Raw genomic sequence first — 23,091 nt, forward strand, 5'->3', positions numbered from 1 at the left:
AAGAATGCTTTCTACGGAGCATCTATAAAAATTAGTGAGGGTTTTAGGGGAGAGGACAAATTTCTTTAGTTTTCTCAGGAAGTAAAGGCACTGGTGGGCCTTCTTGGCAGTGAACTCTGCTTGGTTGGACCAAGTCAGGTCATTTGTGATATTGACCCCAAGGAACTTAAAGCTATTGACCTGTTCCACTTGCGCACCACCGATGTAAATTGGGTCGTGCGGTCCGCTACTCCTTCTGAAGTCAACAACCAATTCCTTCGTCTTGCTGACGTTGAGGGATAGGTTATTGTCTTCGCACCATACCACCAGCTTCTTAATTTCCTCTCTGTACTCAAACTCATCATTACCTGAGATACGGCCTACAATTGTTGTGTCATCAGCAAACTTATATATTGAGTTTGATGGAAACTTGGCTGCACAATCATGGGTGTACAGTCAGTACAGCAGGGGGCTAAATACACAGCCTTGTGGGGCACCGGTGCTCAGAATGATTGTAGAGGAGAGCTTGTCCCCTATTTTTACAGCCTGGGTCCTATCTGTGAGGAAGTTGAAGATCCAGCTGCAGATCTGAGTGCTAAGGCCCAGGTTCCGGAGCTTAGGAATCAGTTTATTTGGAATGATGGTATTAAAGGCAGAGCTGTAGTCAATGAAAAGCAGCCTTACGTATGCGTCTTTATTCTCCAGGTGTTCTAAGGAGGAATGTACGGCCAGAGAGATGGCATCTGCCGTTGACCTGTTGCTCCGGTTGGCGAATTGCAAAGTGTCGAGGTTGACCGGTAGGCTGTGGTTGATGTGTGCCATAACCAATCTCTCGAAGCACTTCATAGCAATTGATGTCAGAGCCACAGGTCAATAGTCATCCAGGCATGCCACCTTGCTCTTCTTCGGCACTGGGATTATCGTTGCCTTCTTAAAACACGAGGGGATCTTAGACTGAAGCAAGGAGCAGTTGTGAAGATGTCAGCAAACACTCCAGCTAGCTCACTTGCACAGGCCCGGAGAACCCGACCTGGGATGCCATCTGGGCCCGTCGCCTTCCTTGGATTTATCTTCAGGAAGACCCTTCTAACATCCTCCTCGGTGACAATGAATCTCGATGCCACCAGGTCCAGTTCATCCGGAGGGAGCGGGACGCTCCTCTTCTGTTCGAATCTTGCGTAGAATAAGTTAAGTTCGTCAGCGAGAGAAGTGCCACAGTTATTGATATTCCCAGCCTTTTCTTTGCACCCAGTGATCTCATTTAGACCCTGCCATAGTCGACTGGCATCTCTCTGGTTAGCCTGAGGTTCCAACTTGGCTCGATATTGCCTCTTGGCGCCCTTAATGGCTTTCCGGAGTTCACGCCTGGATTCCGTGTAGCCACTGGTATTCCCGGACCTAAAAGTCACAGCTCTAGCCTTTAAAGGGGACTTAACCTCATAATTCATCCAAGGTTTCCAGTTAGGGAATACCCGGATCGTCTTGCAAGACACACAGCCCTCCGTGCGTTTCCAAATAAAGTTCGTGACAGCTGAGGCATACTCATCGAGGTTAGCTGTCGAGTCCTTGAATACTAACCAGTCCACCGATTCAAAGCAGTCACGGAGGACCTCATCCGTTTCCTCCGTCCAATGCGACACTACCTTTGACACCGTGATCTCCCGCTTCAGTTTCTGTTTGTAAGCCGGGAGCAGGAGTACAGCCTGATGGTCCGATTTTCCAAAGTGAGGTCGTGGGACAGAACAGTAGGCATCCTTGACTGCTGTGTAGCAGTGGTCAGGTATATTCGCGCCTCTAGTGGGGCAGGAGACATGTTGGTGTAACTTTGGCAGCGCCTTTCTGACGTTGGCCTGGTTAAAGTCCCCGGCTGTAATGAGCAAAGCCTCCGGATACCTGGTCTCAAGTTCACTGATGTTGGCATACAGTATGTTCAGAGCACACTCCACGTCCGCCTGGGGGGGAATATAGACCACTGTCGGTATGACTGAGGTGAATTCCCGTGGCAGATAGTAGGGACGACACTTCACCGACAGGTGTTCCAGGTCCAGGCTGCTGGAGCTTGTCAGTGCCACTGTATCCGAGCACCACGCAGTGTTGAGCAGTAGGCAGACACCACCTCCCCTCATCTTGCCCAAAGACGCCGTGCAGTCCATCCAATGGATCGAAAATCCCTCCAGTCAGATGGCATAGTCGGGGGTGGCAGGGGAGAGCCAGGTCTCGATGAAACAGAATACACAGCAGTTCTGCATCTCCCTGCAGTAGGTGAGTCTTCCTTTAAGATCATCCACCTCCTTCTCTATGGCTTGCACATTAGCTTGTAGGATGGTGGGCATAGGGACCCTGAAGCCCCTCAGCTTCAATCTGACCAGCAGCCCAGCTCTTTTCCCACGCTTGCTCGGTAAATAGTGCATCTTTCCAGGTTTCCATCGATGCAGTCTATTGTCGTCAGCTATTTGAGGTTGATGGATACATCCCGCGGGGATCGATCGGCGGGTCACGTCGTCATGCGCTCCGGGTCGGGCCGAGTAACGGGGGAGGCTCTGCTGCCACTTCCAGCTGCCAAGGGCCCAGGCTGTCGATTGGGTCGGGCCCCAAAGCTGACACTTAATCCCGTATGGCCAGGCTCCTGGCTGAAACAAGTCCTTAAGCTGAGTCACAGTTGCGGAGGCCTCTGCTCCAGCCGAGCCTCGGGCTCGATTTCCAAAGTCAGCGGCAGAGGCCTCACCTCCAGCAGCTGTGGATGGCCACCAACGGGGCTTTACGGTGGTCGCTCCGGGAAGCGTCTGGGGCACCTTGAGGTCTCCGCCGTCACTTCTGTGTGATTGTCTGCTCCGGAGAGGTGCTGGTTGAAATGGGCCGTGTCTCCAAGCACTCTGGCACGGTAGCAGACCACGGGTCTCCGGGAACGTGGTGGGCCTTGCTGGTTGGGTCCAGGTGTGGTCCAGAGTTTAAGAAGCAGTTCTGGCGCAGTGGTGTCCTGCTGGGTCAGTAGCTTCGCCAGGGTGTTGTTGATCTTGATCTTGCTAGATTGCAGGTTTAGAAGGGTTTCTCGGTTATAGGATAGTGGAGAGGGCAGTTTGCTCGGGACAGCACGCGCAAAGTCGCCAGTTACCGGCGCCATCTTAATAATATACATGGAGCAGATGTAATTGATAGGGCCAAGGCCAGAGACTTGGGGACTTCCTGCAGAGGTGCTACGTTTGGGAGGATTCAACTGCAACAATGATATGTATCTTTATGACAGGTGTGACCTCCAGAATTTGGCCCTTTTGATCAAGATGAATGCAGATACCCAAAATGAGCACAGATGAGCAGATTGATGGGGAGAAGAGAGCAACGCTGCAACAGCTTGGCTTACACCATAGCTAGTTCTGGAGCATAGTATTTCAGTACAAGAGCAAGAATGCTGAGGTTTGCTTGGCTTCAATGCCGTGACTTAGCTGTATCCAGCACTCAACCCTGTTTTGAGAGGTTCACTAAGAAACCTTGCTGTCTTTCTGCACTGCTGTACATGGTGTAGGCAGTTGCACTAATATCGCAAATCTGTGGAATGTCTGATCAAATGTTCATGATGTTGGCTAACGTCCACTCACTAGAAAATAAAGTGGACTCACTGAGACTGAGAACGAACACACAGAAAGACATGAGAAACTGCATTCTGGTTCTCACCAAAACGCAGCTAAACAACATGCCTGACTCAGTATTTCAACTCGATGGGATGACTCTGTTCCACACAGACATCATCATCAGGTGCAATGCCCAGTTTGAGCTTTGACTGCTATGGCCCACACACTCCTGTTTTGGGTAAATTCATTGGTATTCATTTCCAGTTCTCTGGCTGCTGTCTCAATCATCATTTGTCTTTGCCTTCCTTTTGCTTTCTTCCCTCCAATCTTTTCCATTATTATCAGGCATTCTAACTCCTCTTTCCTAATCACATGTCTAATGAAGTTACATTGCCTTTTCATGATCTCATACATTTCTCTTTTTGTGCTTGCTCTGCTCATGATATCCTCATTAGATATTCGTTTTGTCCATGATATTCTTTGCATCCTCCTCAAAAACCACATCTCTGCTGCTTCAATTTGTTTCCTCATGTTACTAGATATTGTCCAACATTCTGATCCATATAACATAACTGGATCAACGTACTCTGAGGCGGGTTGTCATGCCTAGTTTAATATTGGTCAGTAAACTCTTCATTCTCTACACAGACAGATACTCCACCAGGGAAATTGAGAGGAAGAGGACTCTGTGTGTACATTAACAAAGGTTGTTGCACAAACTCCTCTGTATTTAGTAGTCATTATTCTGGAGCAACTGAACTTCTTACAATTCTTACAAATGCCGGCTACATCACCCACTCAGGGAGTTCACTGTTGTGTTCATCACTGCTGTCTACATTCCCCCCACCTCCAAGCAGGAATGCCAAGGATGCATTGGGAGAGTTTTACAGCATCTTCAGCTCCCTATAAAAGCACCCAGATGGTCTCTTCATAATTGCAGGAGACTTCAATCATGCTGGATATTTTACCCGAATTCCACCAACACGTCACCATGGCCACTAGGGAAACAGACTAGACTATGTTTATATAGACACACACGGTACTGACATAATGACAAAGGCATCACACACCTTCATCTTGGCTCTCAGACCACATCTCCATATGTTAATGTTAGAATACTGACCACTGCTGAAAACAGAGAAACGAGTCAAGAGAACCAAAGTCCCACGGGGGGTAGGGAGTGGTCAAGAAGGTTCGGTCAATTACCATTCAAGACGAGGTAGTAAATTAGACATTGGCTTCACGACAGAAGCCAGAGAGTGGGAGAAGATACTTGTCCCTCTCACTGGAGGCTGTGACTAGTGGTGTGCTGCAGGGATCAGTGCTGGGTTCATAAGGCTATAAGACATGGGAGCAGAATTGGGCCATTCAGCCCATTGAGTCTGCTCTGCTATTGTAACCATATAACAATTACAGCACAGAAACAGGCCATCTCAGCCCTTCTAGTCCGTGCCGAACTCTTACTCTCACCTAGTCCCACCGACATGCACTCAGCCCATAACCCTCCATTCCTTTCCTGTCCATATATCTATCCAATTTAACTTTAAACGACAGCATCGAACCTGCCTCAACCACTTCTGCTGGAAGCTCGTTCCACACAGCTACCACTCCCTGAGTAAAGAAGTTCCCCCTCATGTTACCCCTAAACTTTTGTCCTTTAACTCTCAACTCGTGTCCTCTTGTTCGAATCTCCCCCACTCTCAATGGAAAAAGCCTATCCACGTCAACTCTATCTATCCCCCTCATAATTTTAAATACCTCTATCAAGTCCCCCTCAACCTTCTACGCTCCAAGGAATAAAGACCTAATCTCTTCAACCTTTCTCTGTAACTTAGGAGTTGAAACCCAGGCAACATTTTAGTGAACCTCCTCTGTACTATTCCATCAAGGCTGATCCCAGATCTCATTCAATCCTATATACCTGTCTTCTCGCCAAATCCTTTGATGCCTTGACTGATCAGGGTCCATTGTTGGCAAACCAAATATAAAATGAAATCAAGTCCTGAGAAGGAAGTGACATGGGATAAGAAGATGTAGAATCCTGTGGGTGGAGTTAAGAAATAGCAAGGGTAAAAAGACCCTGATGAAAGTTATATATAGGCCTCCAAACGGTAGCCAGAATATACGATACAAATCACGACGGGAAATAGAAAAGGCATGTAGTAAGGACAACATTATAATAGTCATGGGGATTTCAATGCGCAGGTAGATTGGGAAAGTCCAGTTAGTTCTGGATCCAGAGAGGGTTTTTGTAGAATGTCAATGAGATGTTATTTTTTTAAGTGCACCGTACAATTTAGCCCATTAGGGGAAAGGCAATTCCAGACTGCATGCTGTGTAATGAACCAAAATTTGATTAAAAGGGACTCTTAGGAGGCACTGATCATAATATGATATAGTTCACCCTGCAGTTTGAGAGGGAGAGGATAAAATTAGTTATATGAGTATTAAAGCAGAGTAAAGGGAGTTACAGAAGCATGAGAGAGGAGCTGGCCAAAGGTGGTGGGAAGGAGACACTAGCAGGGATGATGGCAGAACAGCAATGGCTGGAGTTTATGGGGGCAAAACTTAAAGAGCAGCATAGATACATCCCAATGAAGTATTCTAAAAGGAGGAAGAGGCAACTGTGGCTGACAAGGGAAGTCAAAGACAGCAGAAAAGAAAAAGAGAGGGCATATAATATAGCAAAATATGTGGGAAGTTAGAGGTTTGGGGAACTTTTAAAAACCAACATAAGGCAACTAAAAAGCCATAAGGAGAGAAAAGGTGAAATAGAATAGCCAATAACATAAAGGAGCATATCTGCAGAATTCCTGTCGTTTGCGTATCAAAAGTTTATTCAGATATATAAAGATTAAAAGAGGGGTTAGAGTAGTTATCAGACCGCTGGAAAATGATGCTGGAGATGTAGTGATGGGGGACAAAGAAATGGCAGACAAACAGTATTTTGTATCAGTCTTCACTGTGTAAAATACTAGCAGTATACCAAAAACGTGAATGTTGGGGGCAGAAGTGAGTGCTATTACTAAGATGATGATACCTGGGAAGCTGAAAGGTCCGAAGGTAGGCAGGTCACCTGGACCTAATGGTGTACACCCCAGGGTTCTGAAAGAAATAGCTGAAGAGATTATGGAGGCATCAGTAGCTATCTTTAAGAATCAGTAGATTCTGGAACGGTTCCAGAGGACTGGAAAATTGCGAATGTCACTCCACTCTTAAAAAAATGAGGAAGCAGAAGAAATGAACTAATTGGGAGTTATCCTGACTTCAGTTGTTGGAAAGATGTTGGTGTCCATTATTAAGGATGAGATTTTGGGAAACTCGGATGCATGTGATGAAGTAGGCCAAAATTAGCATGGTTTCCTCAAGGGGAAACCTGCCCTGACAAATCCGTTGGAATTCTTTGAGGGAATAACAGTCAGAATAGACAAAGGAGAGTCAGTGAATATTGTTTACTTGGATTTTCAAAAGCCTTTGAAAAGTTGCCGTGCATGAGACCGCTAAAAAAGATAAGAGACCATAGCATTATAGGAAAGATATGAGCATTGACAGAAGATTGGCAGACTGGCAGGAGGCAAAGACTGGGAATAGGGAGGGCCTTGTAAGGCATGAAAATGCCCGATGCAGGCCTCTCATGGTCTGAGTCGACGTACCCCCGCCACACTAGTTGGCTGCCAGTGACAAGTTGTGCTCCACAGGGGCCCAGTTCTTTTCACATTATGTCAACGATTTGGATGACGGAATTAATAGTCTATTGGCCAAGTTCGCAGACGATACAAAGATAGATGGAGGGGCACTTAGTGTTGAGGAAGTAGGGAGCCTCCAGAAGAATGTGGATAAATTTGAAGAACGGGCAAAGAAGTGGCAGATGGAATATAGTGTAGGGACTATGTATGATCATGCACTTTAGTAGAAGGAATAAATGGGGAAGAAATTCTAAATTCAGAGGTGTAAAGGGACTTAGGAGTCCGTGTGCAGGATTCTCTAACGATAAACTTGCAGGATGAGTCGGGAGTAAGGAAGGCAAATGCAATGTCAGCATTCATTTTGACTGAACAAGAATATAAGGAGGATGTGATGCTGAGGCTTTATAAAGCATTGGTGAGACCATACTTGGAGTACTGTGAGCAGTTTTGGGCCCCTTATCTAAGATGTCCTAGTATTGGACAGAGTCCAGAAGAGGTTCACAAGATTATCCCAGGAATTAAAGGGTTAACATATGAGGAGATTTTGTTGTAGCACTCACTGGAGTTTAGAAGAATGCAGAGAGAGATCTCATTGAAGCCTAACAAATATTGAAAGGCCTAGGAAGAGTGGATATAGAGAGGGTGTTTCCTATACTGGGTGAGTCGAGGACCAGAGAACACAGTCTCAGAATAGAGGGATGTCCATTAAGAACAGGAAAGAGGAGGAATTTCTTCAGCCAGAGAGTGGTGAATCTGTGGAATTCATTGACACAGATGGCTTTGAGGCCATTAAAGTGAAGGTCTATCAGCCAGATTGTTGATACAATGTGGAAAACTGCATCAACAAACTTGTGGGCAAGACCAAGCTTAGGGGTCGAGTAGACAGTGAGAAAGCCTATCAAAGGCTATCAGGATCTGGACCAGTGGAAAAATGGGGCTGTAAAATGGCAGATGGAATTTAATGCAGACAAGCATGAGAAGTTGCACTCTGCGAGGACAAACCAGAGTAGGATTTACATGGTGAGGGGGCGCTAATGCATGACAACGCTTTGCATGCAGCCCTGATGGAATCATCAAATATTCCTGTCTAGGACTACTGCAGCTGAAATCCATAGTCACAGCCATGGGTAAGCAACATTGTTTTAAGATATGTTTTTAAAAATGTAGTGATACCCAAAATTAGCGAACTCGGGTCGTGAGTGCAGATCCCATTTAAGAAAATGGAAGCAGGGATGGCACACTGGTCTACAGCAACAACTGAGATGCAGGTGATTTAAGACCATCCTCCCCATTCCCAACCATCCTGGTTGCAAATATACAGACTGTGGAAAATAAAATTGAAGATATCAGATCAAGATTGCAGTACCACAAGGACATCAGGACTGCTGGGTAGTTTGCTTCACAGAAACATAGTACACAGTCGCCATTTCCGATGTAGTGCTGCAACCCAATAGCTTCATGACTCACTGCAAAGACAGGTCAAGTTGAGTCTTTTAAAGGCAGGGTAGGTGGGGTATACTTTATGATTTACAAAACAACACACCCTGATGCCCTCTCCATCATTGCAGGGAATTTCACAGGCCAGCTTAAAGAAGTCTCTGAACAACTACCACAAACTACCAACTGTGAAATCTGAGGAGCCAACACACTATGTCACCATCAAGAACATTTACCATGCCTTCCCACACGCACGCCTTGGGAAGTCCAATCACCTAGCTGTACTTCTATTCCTAGTGCATAGGCAAAGAGAAAAGACCATGGCACCAAAGGTGAGGACCAAGATGGTGTAAGTAAAGAGAAGCACAGGAGCACTTACAGAACTGCTGTAAATCGGTAATCTACACAATATTCAGGGATTCATCTTGAATCTGAATGAATACACCACAATTGTCAGTGCCTTCATCAAGACTTGTGTAGATGAGTGTGTGCCTTTGAGAACATACTGGACATAACTAAACCAAAAGCTGTAGATGAACCAGGAGATTCAGAGCGTGCTGAGGACTAGAATTGTGGCATGCAAGCCTAGTGATCTAGAACTATACCAGTCCAGGTACAACCAAAGGAAAGCCATTTTAAAAGTGAACAAAACAATTCCAATTGAGGTTAGAGACTGAATCGGATGCATGTCAGGACCGACAGAGTTTGCAGGCCATTGCTTCCTACAAAGCAAATCCAGCTTCATGAATAGCTACGATGCTTCATTCTCAGTTGAGCTCAATGTTTTTTCTGCATGCTCTGAAAAGGAGAATAAAACTATATCCGCGCAAACCCCTGTGGCATCTGGTGACCCAGAGATCTCAGTCTCAGAGACCAACATCAAAACATATTTCAAGAGGTTGACTCCTCATGCGTTGTCAGGCCGTGATGGTGTACCTGGTCTGGCTCTGAAAAGCTGAGCCAATCAAATGGCAGCAGCATTCAAGGATATCTTCAATCTCTCGCTGTTGCAGTCAGAGGCGACAATCATATCAAGGCCCAAGGAGAGCAGTGTGAGCTGCCTCAACAACTATCACCCAGTGGCACTCACATCTACTGTAAACTACTTCCAGAGTTAGGTCATAGCTTGTTTAAGCAGGAGTTGATACCTGCTGCAATTTGCCTATTGCCACAATAGGTCTACAGAGGATGCAATCTTACTAGCTCTCCACTTGGCCTTTGATCACCTGTACAATAGCAATACCTACATCAGGCTGCTGTTTGTTGATTACAGTTCAGTGTTCAACACAATCTACCCTCAGTACTAACCAACAAGATTCAAAACGTGGTCCTCTGTAACTGGATTGTGACTTCCTCACTGGGAGACCATTGTCTCTGGAGGTCAGAACTAACATCTTCTCCTTGCTGACAATCGACCTGGTTTACCATGAAAGCTAACCCCCTTTAAGGTGAGCAGCCACCGTCTCTAACAGCAGCAGACCTGAGAAGGATTCTGCAGAGTGTCAACCCACGCAAGGCCACCAAGCCAAACAACATCTGAGGCTAAGTACTCAAGGAAAGTGCCCACCAACTCAGACATTTTTACAAACATCTTCAATATTTCACTTATCCTAGGTGCTATCTCCACATGCTTCAAATAAGCCACCATCATACCTGTACTAAAGAACTCTAAACCTTCTGAACTAATGCATACGTTAGAATGCTGTTCCTGGACTACAGTTCAGCATTCAACATCATAATTGCCTCCAGACTTGACAGGAAGCTCAGAGACCTCGGTCTGCACCCCGCCTTGTGTAGCTGGATCCTAGACTTCCTATCAGATTGCCGACAGGTGGTACTGATGGGTTTCCTCACTTCTGCACCCTGACCCTCAGCAAAGGTGCCCCCCAGGGTTGTGTTCTGAGTCCCCTTCTCTACTCCTTTACACCCACGACTGTACTGCCACAACACAGCTCCAATTCACAGATAACAAAACTTTGACTGGCCTTATTTCTAGCGGTGTTGAGACAACGTACAGAGAAGAGCTTGACACCCTGACACAGTGGTGCTGGTCGAAAAAACAAAAGAGCTGATTGTGGAGTACAGGAGAAATGGAGACGAGTTCGGCCTAATCCACATCAATGGGTCTATACTTGAGAGAGTGAGTAGTTTCAAGTTCCTTGGTATACACATCACCAATGATCTCACCTGGATGGTACACGCCGGCTTTGTGGCAAAAAAAAAGGCACAACAGTGTCTCTTCCACCTCATGCGACTGGAGAAGTTCAGCATGGGCCCCCAAATCCTCAAGACCTCCTACAGGGGCACCATTGAGAGCATACTGAACGGCTGTATCACCGCCTGGTACGAGAACTGTACCAACCTTGATCGATGGGCACTGCAGAGTGGTACAGACAGCCTCGCGCTTTTGTGGATGTGAACTTCCCTCCAATGAGGACATTTATAGCAGCAGGTGCTGAAAAAGGCTTGGAAGACCATCGGGGACACCAGTCACCCCAACTATAAACTGTTTCAGCTACTTCCGTCTGGCAAATTATACTGCAGCTTTAAAGCCAGGACCAACAGGCTATGGGACAGCTTCTTTCTACAAGCCATTAGACTTTTAAATTTACATGTCTGTACATTGCAATGGAGTCGTAACGCAAAGAATTTTACTCCCTCACATTGTGGGATGGATGTAAGGTTTAAATAAATTCTAAATTCTCAATTCTAAAACAGAGGGCATATAGTAGAGCAAAAATTAGTGGGAATTTAGAGGATTGGGAAGCCTTTAAAAACCAACAGGTAATTAAAACAAAAATCAGGAAGGAAAAGATGGAATATGAAAGTAAGCTGGCAAAAATATTAAAGAGGATACCAAATGTTTCTTCAGATACATGAAGTGTAAGACAGTGGATATCGGACTGCTGGAAAATGGTACTGGAGAGAGAGGTAGTAATGGGAGACAAGAAAATGACAGACAAACTGAATAAATATTTTGCATCTGTGTTCACTGTGGAAGACACTGGCAGTATGGTGGAAGTTCCAGTGTCAGGACTCAGAAGTGTGTGAATTTGTCATTACAAAGGAGAAAATTCTTGGGAAAATGAAAGGTCTGAAGGTAGATATATCACCAAGATCAGAAGATGTACATCCCAGAGATCTGAAACAGGTGTCTGAATACACTGTGGAGGCATTGGCAATGATCTTTCAAGAATCACTAGATTCTGGAATGGTTCTGGAAGTCCGGGAAATTGCAAATGTCACTCCACTCTTCAAGAAGGGAGAAAGGCAAAAGAAAGGAAATTATAGGCCACTTAGTCTGACCTTAGTGGTTGGGAAGACGTTGGAATCCATTGTTAAGGATGAGGTTTCGGAGTACCTGGAGGCACATGATAAAATAGGCCATAGTCAACATGGTTTCTTCAAGGGAAAATTTTACCTGACAAATCTGTTGGAATTCTTTGAAGAAATAATAAGCAGGAAAGACAAAGGAGAATCAGTTGATGTTGTGTATCTGGATTTTCAGAGGGCCTTTGACGTGTGGCTGCTTAACAAGCTAAGAACCTATTGTATTACAGGAAAGATACTAGCATAGTAAAAGCAGTGGCTGATTAGCAGGAGGCAAAGAGCGGGAATAAAGGTAAACACGAGGAATTCTGCAGATGCTGGAAATTCAAGCAACACACATCAAAGTTGCTGGTGAATGCAGCAGGCCAGGCAGCATCTCTAGGAAGAGGTACAGTCGACTGTACCTCTTCCTAGAGATGCTGCCTGGCCTGCTGTGGTCACCAGCAACTTTGATGTGTGTAGCGGGAATAAAGGGAGCCTTTCCTGGCTGTCTGCCGGTGACTAGTGGTGTTGAGACTACTTCTTTTTACGTTATATATCAATTACTTGGATGATGGAGTTGATAACTTTGTTGCAAAGTTTGTGGATGATACGAAGATAGGTGGAGGGGCAGATAGTTTCGAGGAAGTAGAGAGGCTTAGACAGACTGCATTTCATCTGCACTTTGCCCATTCTCGGAGTCGGGAAGTGTACGGTCACGCACTTTGGTAGTAGTAATGGAAGGGCTGACTATTTTCAAAATAAAGAGAACATTCAAAAGTCTGAGGCTCAAAAGGGGCTTGAGAGTCCTTGTGGCGGATTCCCTAAAGGTTAATTTTCAGGTTGAGTCCATGGTGAGGATGACAAATGCAATGTAAGCATTCATTTCAAGAGGAATAGAACATAAAAGTAAGGACGTTATGTTGAGGCTTTATAAAGCACTGGTGAGGCCTCACTTAGAGTATTCAGAGTAGTTTTGGGCCCCTTATCTTAGAAAGGATGTGCTGACACTGAAGAGAGTTCAAAGGAGGTTCACAAAAATGATTCCAAGCTTGAATGGCTTGCCATATGAAGAGCGTTTGATGGCTCTGGGCCTGTACTCACTAGAATTCAGAAAAATAAGGGTGACCTCATTGAAACCTATCGAATGGTGAAAGGTCTTGATAGAGTGTATTTGGATAGGATGTGTCCTATGGTGGGAGAATCTAGGACTAGAGAACACAGCCTCAATAGAAGGATGTCCTTTTAGAACAGAGATGATGAGGAATTTCTTTAGCCAGCAAGTGGTGAATTCATTGTCACATGCAGCTGCCCAGGCCAAGTCTTTATGATATTTAAGGCAGAAGTTGATAGATTTTTGATTGGTCAGAGCATGAGGTGCTATAGGGAGAAGCTGGGAGATTGGGGCTGAGAGGAATAATGGATCAGCCATAATGAAATGGCAAAGCAGTCTCAACAGGACAAATGGCCTAATTCTGCTCCTATATCTTATGGTCTAAACGAATTCTGCCTGATGGCACTAATGCTACTCATAATAAAGTGCTCCGAATGGCTGATAACAGCACATATCAAAAAAGCTCCATTCCTGCCACACTGGACACACATCAATATGCCTACCAACAGAACTGCTCTACAACAGGTGCCGTAGAATCTGTTATGCACCTGGCTCTGACACAAGGATACCTGTGTCAGAATGCTGTTTCTGGATTTCAGTTCAGCATTCAACACTATTGTCCCACGGACCTTGGTGAACAAACCCTTATCCCTCGGTCTAAATACATCTCGGTGCAACCAGTTGTTAGACTTCCTAACAGACCTCAGACAGTCAGGGTGCATAACTACATCTCCCTCTAAATCATCTTTAACATGGGAGACCCGGGGCTGTGTGCTGAGCCCATTGCTGTACACTCTGCTCAAACAAAACTGCATGGTGAAATACCCAAGTAATCATATTGTCAATTCGCCGATTACACGACATTGGTGGGGCTCATCATCAACAATGATTAGATAGCCTACAGAGAGTTGTGGGAAGAGTTTGAGGCCTGGTGCCAGGCAAATAACGTCTTCCTCAATATCACAAGATAAAGGAGATAGTTATCAAGACTGATAACTCACATTAATCACATCCCCTTTTACCTCAGCGGCACAACAGTGGAAGCTGTGAGCAGTTTCAAACTCCTGGGAGTGCTCATCTTGCACAGCCTCATGGTCCTTGAACATATCCTACACAATCAGGAAAGCTCACCAAGGCCTCTACTTTCTGAGGAGAGCTGGACTATGCATACCTGTACTCATATCCTTCACAGATGAGCAGTAGAAAGGATCCTAACATTCTGCACCAATGCATGACACAAAAAACTGCACTGTGACAGACAGGAAGGTTCCTCAACAGGTATTCAAAACTGCTCAACGTATCACCAGCACCAACCTACCCGACATCAAGGACATAAACAAAAAAGTACTGGGAAAGGGCCAGAACATGGTGAATGATCAGACCCACCGTGCTTAGGGACTGTTTCCTACACTCCCATCAAGGAGGAGGCTACGTAGTATCCACACCAGTACCCACTAGACTAAAAACAGTTACTTTCCCCAAGCAATAAGGTGTATCAATACCTTCACCTACTAACCCATCTCTCCACAGACCCACCACCACTACTTTATCATTTCCTCCTAGAGTCACCTTATGTACAGACATTCCTGTGTTTGGCGTCACTTCATGGATATGCAATGAATCTCTGTACAAGCTATCTTGCATATTTATATGTATTTTTTATTATTGTGTTCTTTAGCTTGTGTTTTTTTGTGCTGTAGCAATTATTTCATTCTCCCTTGCACTTGTGTATTGGAAATGACATTAAACTGTCTTGAATCTTGTGCTTTTTGAAGCTATTGAAGTTGTACTTACCTGAGATACAAGGAGAGTTACTTGCAGCAGAATAAATTGTAATAAACAGATGAATATCAGAACAATTGAAATCTTGGCATAGAACCAAGCGGACATTGAATCCATTGAATGGTCAACCACATTGCTTTGGTCTAAAGTTACGTACAGGCAAGATCAAGTTTAAAAACACAAGCTTCAAATAAGCCACCATCATACCTGTACTAAAGGAGTTATATCAGACTAATGTCATTATGATCATCACCACTGATATTACTTTCAGAATTTCAAATTTTTTTGCTAATTAAATTCAGATTTTCCAGCTACTACAATAGGTTTGAACCAAGCCCTCAGTGCTTTGTAGCTCTCGATTATAATCTAGTAGATATACCCATTACATTGCCCTGCCCAATATAATTTAAATTCCTCCACAGCCTATATAGACGCAACAAGTACTGTGGGGTCTTTTGGACCCAGTTTCAGTTTCTAAGCTTCACTCCGTACCTGCTCTGCTGAAGCCATGCAAGTGGGCAGCAAGGGAATAACTGGGAACATGTATTCCAGAGGATAAATCATTGCGACAAAAGCCATCACACTCATGGACAGTGCATTGTAATCACGGGATTGCAACACCACCTGTGAAGCAAACAGGAGCATCGTCATTAAACAAGAACACAAGCACATTCGCCAACATCCATGTATAACAGTGTTATTTAAAATGATAGTTTGAAAATTAGGATCTTTTGATCAGTTAGCCTAACAACAAAAGCTGATTGAAAAATGCCATTATTACTACCATGACAATTACAATCTACCTTGTTATGGCTTCGCACCTTAATGTCTGTCTGCACTGCACTTTCTCTGCAACTTAACACTATATACTGCACCCAGTTGTTTTCTTTGTACTACCTCAGTGAAATAATTGGTGTGGATGGCATGCAAGTTTTTTTTAAACTCAGTACATGTGACAATAATCAACCGATTTACCTTGGAAAATTGTGAAAATGCAGACTCGCCATTTCATGAGAAAAAAAAGAGACTTTCTAAAGATCACATGAATGGCTAAGGATCTAGCAAATAAAGCCGTCATTTTAGCATGAAAATTAAGAAGCATATTGTTTAAAAGGCAAGAGACTGCAGAGCTCTGGGGTAGAGAAAGATCTGTGTCCCCTAATTGGGGGGGGGGGGGGCGACGGCCAAAGAGAGTTAAAAAATTACACGTGGACTAAGATGTTAACTGTCCTGTCCTATCACCAGTGGGATCATCAGTTGATCTGCCACCTGTCTTCAGGAGTTTCTGCCCGCTTATGATCAAGACTCCCTCGAGGTGGTGGGCCAGCAGTGCTAAAGCACCCCCTCCCACTGATGAATTTAAAAACTTAGCAACACACATCAAAGTTGCTAGTGAACAAAGCAGGCCAGGCAGCATCTCTAGGAAGAGGTACAGTCGACGTTTCGGGCCGAGACCCTTTGTCAGGATTCCTGATGAAGAGTTTCGGCCCAAAACGCCGACTGTACCTCTTCCTAGAGATGCTGCCTGGCCTGCTGCGTTCACCAGCAACGTTGATGTGTGTTGCTTGAATTTCCAGCTTCTGCAGAACTCCCCGTGTTTGCGTTAAAAACTTGGGATCTGCCTCTATCAGACTTGTTGGTCTCTTCCAGCCAACAGATAGTCTGCTCTTCAGGTGTCTATGCAACTACTGAAAGGTTTACAAGATATGTATACACTGTCTGACCATCTGCCCCTCTGGACATACTTGGTCCACACCCATGCTGATCCTTTCTCTGCTGCCTCAGCTACAGCCCTGCTGGTTGACTTGATCTCTCTTCTAGTGAAGCCAAGGTCATGCAGCCATTTCTGGACAGTGAACGCAATAAACCCACGGCAGCCTACTTCCAATGGATAGCATGAGACCTTCCACCCTCTGTCTCTGCACTCTGATCTTAATCATGCATACTTGGTTAAATTGCGCTCAGGGGCTTCATCGATGTTGTCTTCCCAGGGGATTGTGAGTTCACCAATAACCACTTCTCTACTGGTGTCAGACCATATGATTATATCCGGACGCAATGTGGTGAAAGCTATTTGCTCCGGGAAACTGCCTTTCCTGTCCAGGTCAGCCTTGACACACCAATCATTGGCTGAAGAAAGTATGCTTGATCGTGAGCCTGCGCTGTACACCCTTGACTTGGAGCCTTCTTTCACAAATGACATGCGATGTTCTGTGCACATGGGACATGAGATAAGTTGTGCTGCAGTACTCTCTGCTCAACCGCTTCTGTTACAACTTTGAGAAAGTTGTTATGTCTCCAAGTGCACATGCCGCTGGAAAGATTGACTCTGCATGCACTCAAAATATGTTGAAGTGCTCCCTTCTTGCCACAAGCAGCACACTTGTCTGTCTTATCTTCATACCAGGTGCTGAGGTTGGCAGATGTTGGGAGCAGATCATATGCTACTCTGCATAGAAAAGAAATGCGGAGTGGTTCCATCTGCCACAGAATATTCCAAGATAGATGTCGTTGTTCAACACTTTCCCACCAGGTCCAAGCCCCTTGTTTGGCCAGGCCAGCTGATTTAGCTAACCTCTTCTCCTCTTCTACCTCTCGTATTTCTTCTGTTATAAGCTCAGGGCACTCCTTACCACCACTTGTGGGTTGTCCATCCAAGTCCCTGTTGGCCTAGCTGGATAGCCCCAACCGTCTCCTTGTGCTTCAATCTAGACTCTGCCTCATCAACTGCTACACGGGCTGACCACTTCCTGCCTGATCTCACATCCGGCTGGATGTTCTTGATGACAGGGTCTTTTGAGTCTTGAAGCATCAAGAATGATCTTACCTTGGCTACCTTGACCTCTTCAACAAGGGATTGCACTGGGATGGTAAGCTTTGTCTGCCTGCTGTGAAATGCAACATTGGTGAGGCTGCTCGGTACTCCAAGCCACTTCTTCACATACTTGTTGATCTTCCGTTCCATTGCCTCATCATGGGACATTCCACTTCATAGACGGTTAGTGGCCACATTATCCATGGCATCAGTCCGTACTGCAAGCACCACAACTTCAACTTGCCAGGCAAGCCACACTTGTCAACAGACATCAGACCTCTGCTGATCTGTTCTCCTGTCTCTTGAACCCTCTTGGTGTCTCTCAGCTCCTCTGTGTACCATCGCCCGATGCTCTTAACTGGTTGGTCCTGAATGGATGGAATCTCCTCTCTACAAAGGGTGAAATGAAAGTCAACCAGCTTTCCTCTCCTAAGAACAAGGCTCCTTAACTTCTTGGTCTTGAACTTCATTCTTTCCCCAATCCATTAGCTCCTCGAGTCTAGATAGTAAATTTTCCACTGCCTCCGTGCTGGGACCCAAAATGGTAAGATCATCCATGAACGCTCGTATTGGTGGTAACTCCCCTCCGCCATCAAGTGCGACACCTGGTCCCATTGATTCTGCAGCCCTCACAATGACCTCCATGGCTAACACAAAAAGGATGGGTGAAATTGCACATCCCATTGGGATTCCAACATCCAAGCTCTGCCACCTAGTTGTAAACTGCTGAGTGGAAAACCTCATCCGGAAATCGTTGCAGCACTGCATAACAAAGTTTCTCACCTTAGCAGGTATCCATAGGAATTCCATTGCAAGCTCAATCAGGACATAGGGAACAGAACCATACGCATTTGCCAGATCAAGCCAAACTACAGCCAGATTTCTTCTCAAACTTTTTGACTCCTGGATGGTATGCAATATCATACTAGAATGTTCAAGGCATCCTGGGAAGCTTGCTATTCCTGCCTTCTGCACAGATGTATTTACTAATTCATTCTCTATCACAAATGAAGATATTCGTTCTGCCAGAATGCCAAACATCATCTTCCCCTCTACATTCAGGAGTAAAAACGGTCGGAACTGATTCAATGTACAAACCCCATTTCCAAAAAAAGTTGGGATATTTTCCAAAATGCAATAAAAACAAAAATCTGTGATATGTTAATTCACATGAACCTTTATTTAACTGACAAAAGTACAAAGAAAAGATTTTCAATAGTTTTACTGACCAACTTAATTGTATTTTGTAAATATACACAAATTTAGAATTTGATGGCTGCAACGCACTCAACAGAAGTTGGGACAGAGTTGAAATAAGATTGAAAAGTGCACAGAATATTCAAGTAACACCGGTTTGGAAGACTCCACATTAAGCAGGCTAATTGGTAGCAGGTGAGGTATGACTGGGTATAAAAGTAGCATCCATCAAAGGCTCAGTCTTTGCAAGCAAGGATGGGTCGTGGCTCACTCCTTTGTGCCAAAATTCGTGAGAGAATTGTTAGTCAGTTCAAAAGGAACATTTCTCAACGCAAGATTGCAGAGAATTTAGGTCTTTCAACATCTACAGTACATAATATTGTGAAAAGATTCAGAGAATTCAGAGATATCTCAGTGTGTAAAGGGCAAGGTCGGAAACCACTGCTGAATGTGCGTGATCTTCGAGCCCTCAGGCGGCACTGCCTAAGAAATCGTCATGCTACTGTGACAATTATAGCCATCTGGGCTCGGGAGTACTTCGGAAAACCACTGTCACTCAACACAGTCCGTTGCTGCATCCAGAAATGCAACTTGAAACTGTATTACGCAAGGAGGAAGCCATAAATCAACTCTACGCAGAAACGCCAGCGAGTTCTCTGGGCCCAAGCTCATCTCAGATGGACTGAAAGACTGTGGAACCGTGTGCTGTGGTCAGATGAGTCCACATTTCAGCTAGTTTTCGGAAAAAATGGGCATCGAGTTCTCCGTGCCAAGGATGAAAACGACCATCCAGATTGTTATCAGCGAAAGGTGCAAAAGCCGGCACCTGTGATGGTATGGGGGTGCATCAGTGCCCACGGCATGGGTGAGTTGCATGTATGTGAAGGTACCATTGACTCTGAAGCATATATTAGGATTTTAGAGAAATATATGTTGCCATCAAGGCAACGTCTCTTCCCGGGACGTCCATGCTTATTTCAGCAGGACAATGCCAGACCACATTCTGCACGGGCTACAACAGCGTGGCTTTGTAGACACAGAGTGCATGTGCTTGACTGGCCTGCTGCCAGTCCAGATCTATCTCCTATTGAAAATGTATGGCGCATCATGAAGAGGAGAATCAGACAACGGAGACCACGGACTGTTGAGCAGCTGAAGTCTTATATCAAGCAAGAATGGACAAAATTTCCAATTGCAAATCTACTACAATTAGTATCCTCAGTTCCAAAACGATTAAAAAGTGTTATTAAAAGGAAAGGTGATGTAACACAATGGTAAACATGCCTCTGTCCCAAATTTTGTTGAGTGTGTTGCAGCCACCAAATTCTAAATTTGTGTATGTTTACAAAATACAATTAAGTTGGTCAGTAAAACTATTGAAAATCTTTTCTTTGTACTTTTGTCAGTTAAATAAAGGTTCACGTGAATTAACAAATCACAGATTTTTGTTTTTATTGCATTTTGGAAAATATCCCAACTTTTCTAGAAATGGGGTTTGTAGAAGAATTCTCTTCCTTCGGGATGTATACTCCTTCAGCCTCACTCCATGACAAAGGAACAACACCTTGTCTCCACACCACCTTTAACAATCTCCACAAGTATTTCCTCAGCTCTTCACACTTCTTGAACACCTTATACGGCACTCCATTAGGTTCTGGCACTGAGCCTGACCTTGCCTTTCTGATGAACCGTTCCACTTCTGCCAATTTGGGTTCTGACAGATCGAACTTCACTCCTGGCTTGGTAGGCTTCACAAGCCCTGAAATGTCAAGCAAAGGAGCCTCCCGCTGTTTGTTACAGTAAGTGCTTTTGCCAGGTGATCCTCAAGTTCTTGTTGAGAGATGTTAAGCTGCCCGCTTTTACTTTGTTCAAACAGTTTCTTTGTGAGCTTGTGAGGGTTCTCAAAGAACGATTTTCTTGCCTTCTCTCTCTTCTTTCTCTTTTTACGTTGTGACTCTGCACGACAAAGTGATGCTAACTTTTTTCAAAAATGCTCTCGAAGATCAGCAAGCCCTGGCTTGTCACCCTCACTTGCTACCTTCCACCTCTGTCTCAACGATCTAAGCTCTCTCCTCAACCTACTAATCTCCTTCTGGCGCCTGCTTGGTTCCTGTGTAGGCTTTGTTTTCTTCAACTCAACCAAACCAAACCTGCACTTTCCAACATCGTAAATCATATCGCCCATCACTTCCAACTTTCTCTTTGATGTTCCCCTGAGAGTGTTCTCCAACATCATACTGATATCCTCATCAAATACACGCCAAGCTTTCTCATCTGCCATTGCTGGCCACTTGACCTTCCTCTTCTTCTCTACCACCACACCACTGCTATCATGCGAAGGATCTACCTGGGTACTGTGGTCTGAAACCTGAGCTGGGTTATTTCTCGTCTGACCTGGAGTATGATGATGAACTCGTAAACTTTTAATGCTGGAAAATGCTCACCCACACCAACACACTGGACACTCAGAGCCTCTTATTCTAGCTCTTGGTCGTAGTCGTTCCCTGTAATTAACTGTATCCGTCCGATTGGGTCCATCATTCTCCCTCCCCCTCGGAGGACCCCGAAGATATAGTAGGTGACAAGGAAAGCATATAACACATTACACAAGAAATCAAAAAAGTAGAGATCATTTTTTACTTACATTCTTTACTTATATACATTTACTTATGTGAGACCACATCTGGAATATTATAGACAATACCTCTCTCTTTAATTTAGGATATTAATGCACTGGAAGCAGATGAGAGTTAACTAGACTAATACCCAAAATGGTTAAATGTCTAATGAGGGAAGTCTGGACAGGCAAGCTTTGCATCTGCTGGGATTTGGAAGAATGGCATGGAACTTGAAACTGTTGTAGCTAATTTTCTGAAATAAAGAACAGTCCATTCAAGACAAACAGGTTTTTCTCGTGGTCCAACTGAGTCAGGAGTAAGAGAAAAGGTAACTCACGAGTGAGATATAAAAAAAGAGCATTCACAAGTTTTTGACATATTTCCAGCGGCCCAATGGAGATGCATGAGAGATTTTAAAAAGGAGCGTTTGCGGGTATTCAGTGGTTCCCGGCGGCCAATCAAATGGTGATTCATTAGCAAGGGCAAATAAAAATAAGGCAGAGACAAGAAGAGCTGTCATTGTGTAAGTGGACCACTGTTCGGCTTCGACTCAGCAGGCTTCAGTGAGGACAAGCTTGGGTGAGGTACATATCCAGTGAATTTCTTCTTCTTCGTGCAACACACGTCAAGGTTGCTGGTGAACGCAGCAGGCCAGGCAGCATCTCTAGGAAGAGGTACAGTCGACATTTCCGGCCGAGACCCTTGGTCAGGACTAACTGAAAGAAGAGCTAGTAAGAGATTTGAAAGTGGGAGGGGGAGGGGGAGATCCAAAATGATAGGAGAAGACAGGAGGGGGAGGGATAGAGCCAAGAGCTGGACAGGTGATTGGCAAAGGGGATATGAGAGGATCATGGGACAGGAGGCCCAGGGAGAAAGAAAAAGGGGAGGGGGGGAAAACCCGGAGGATGGGCAAGGGATATAGTGAGAGTGACAGAGAGAGAGAGAGCGAAAGAGAGCGAGAGAAAGAAAGAAAGAATGTGTGTATATCAATAAGTAACGGATGGGGTACGAGAGGGAGGTGGGGCATTAGCAGAAGTTTGAGAAGTCAATGTTCATGCCATCAGGTTGGAGGCTAACCAGACGGAATACAAGGTGTTGTTCCTCCAACCTGAGTGTGGTTTCACCTTTACAGTAGAGGAGGCCGTGGATAGACATATCAGAATGGGAGTGGGACGTGGAATTAAAACGCGTGGCCACTGGGAGATCCTGCTTTCTCTGGTGGACAGAGCGTAGGTGTTCAGCAAACGATCTCCCAGTCTGAGTCGGGTCTCGCCAATATATAGAAGGCCACATTGGGAGCACCAGACACAGTATATCACCCCAGCCGACTCACAGGTGAAGTGTCGCCTCACCTGGAAGGACTGTCTGGGGTCCTGAATGGTGGCAAGGGAGGAAGTGTAAGGGCATGTGTAGCACTTGTTCCACTTACAAGGATAAGTGCCAGGAGGGAGATCGGTGGGGAGGGATGGGGGGAGACGAATGGACAAGGGAGTCGCGTAGGGAGCGATCCCTGCAGAAAGCAGGGGGGGGGAGGGAAAGATGTGCTTAGTGGTGGGATCCCGTTGGAGGTGGCGAAAGTTACGAAGAA

General features: G+C 45.1%; 1 protein-coding gene across 1 annotated transcript in view; it reads right to left on the reverse strand.

The window, feature by feature from the left end:
• Positions 1-23,091, reverse strand: part of madd (MAP-kinase activating death domain) — a 183,895-nt gene that overhangs the window by 105,900 nt on the left and 54,904 nt on the right. Inside the window, exon 5 of the mRNA XM_063062301.1 lies at positions 15,366-15,497. Within this exon, the coding sequence (XP_062918371.1) occupies positions 15,366-15,497 (132 nt within the window). The remainder of the gene's footprint in view (positions 1-15,365; positions 15,498-23,091) is intronic.

The sequence above is a fragment of the Mobula hypostoma genome, chromosome 11 (genome assembly GCF_963921235.1).
Source record: "Mobula hypostoma chromosome 11, sMobHyp1.1, whole genome shotgun sequence".
NCBI classification, from domain to species: Eukaryota; Metazoa; Chordata; class Chondrichthyes; order Myliobatiformes; family Myliobatidae; genus Mobula; species Mobula hypostoma.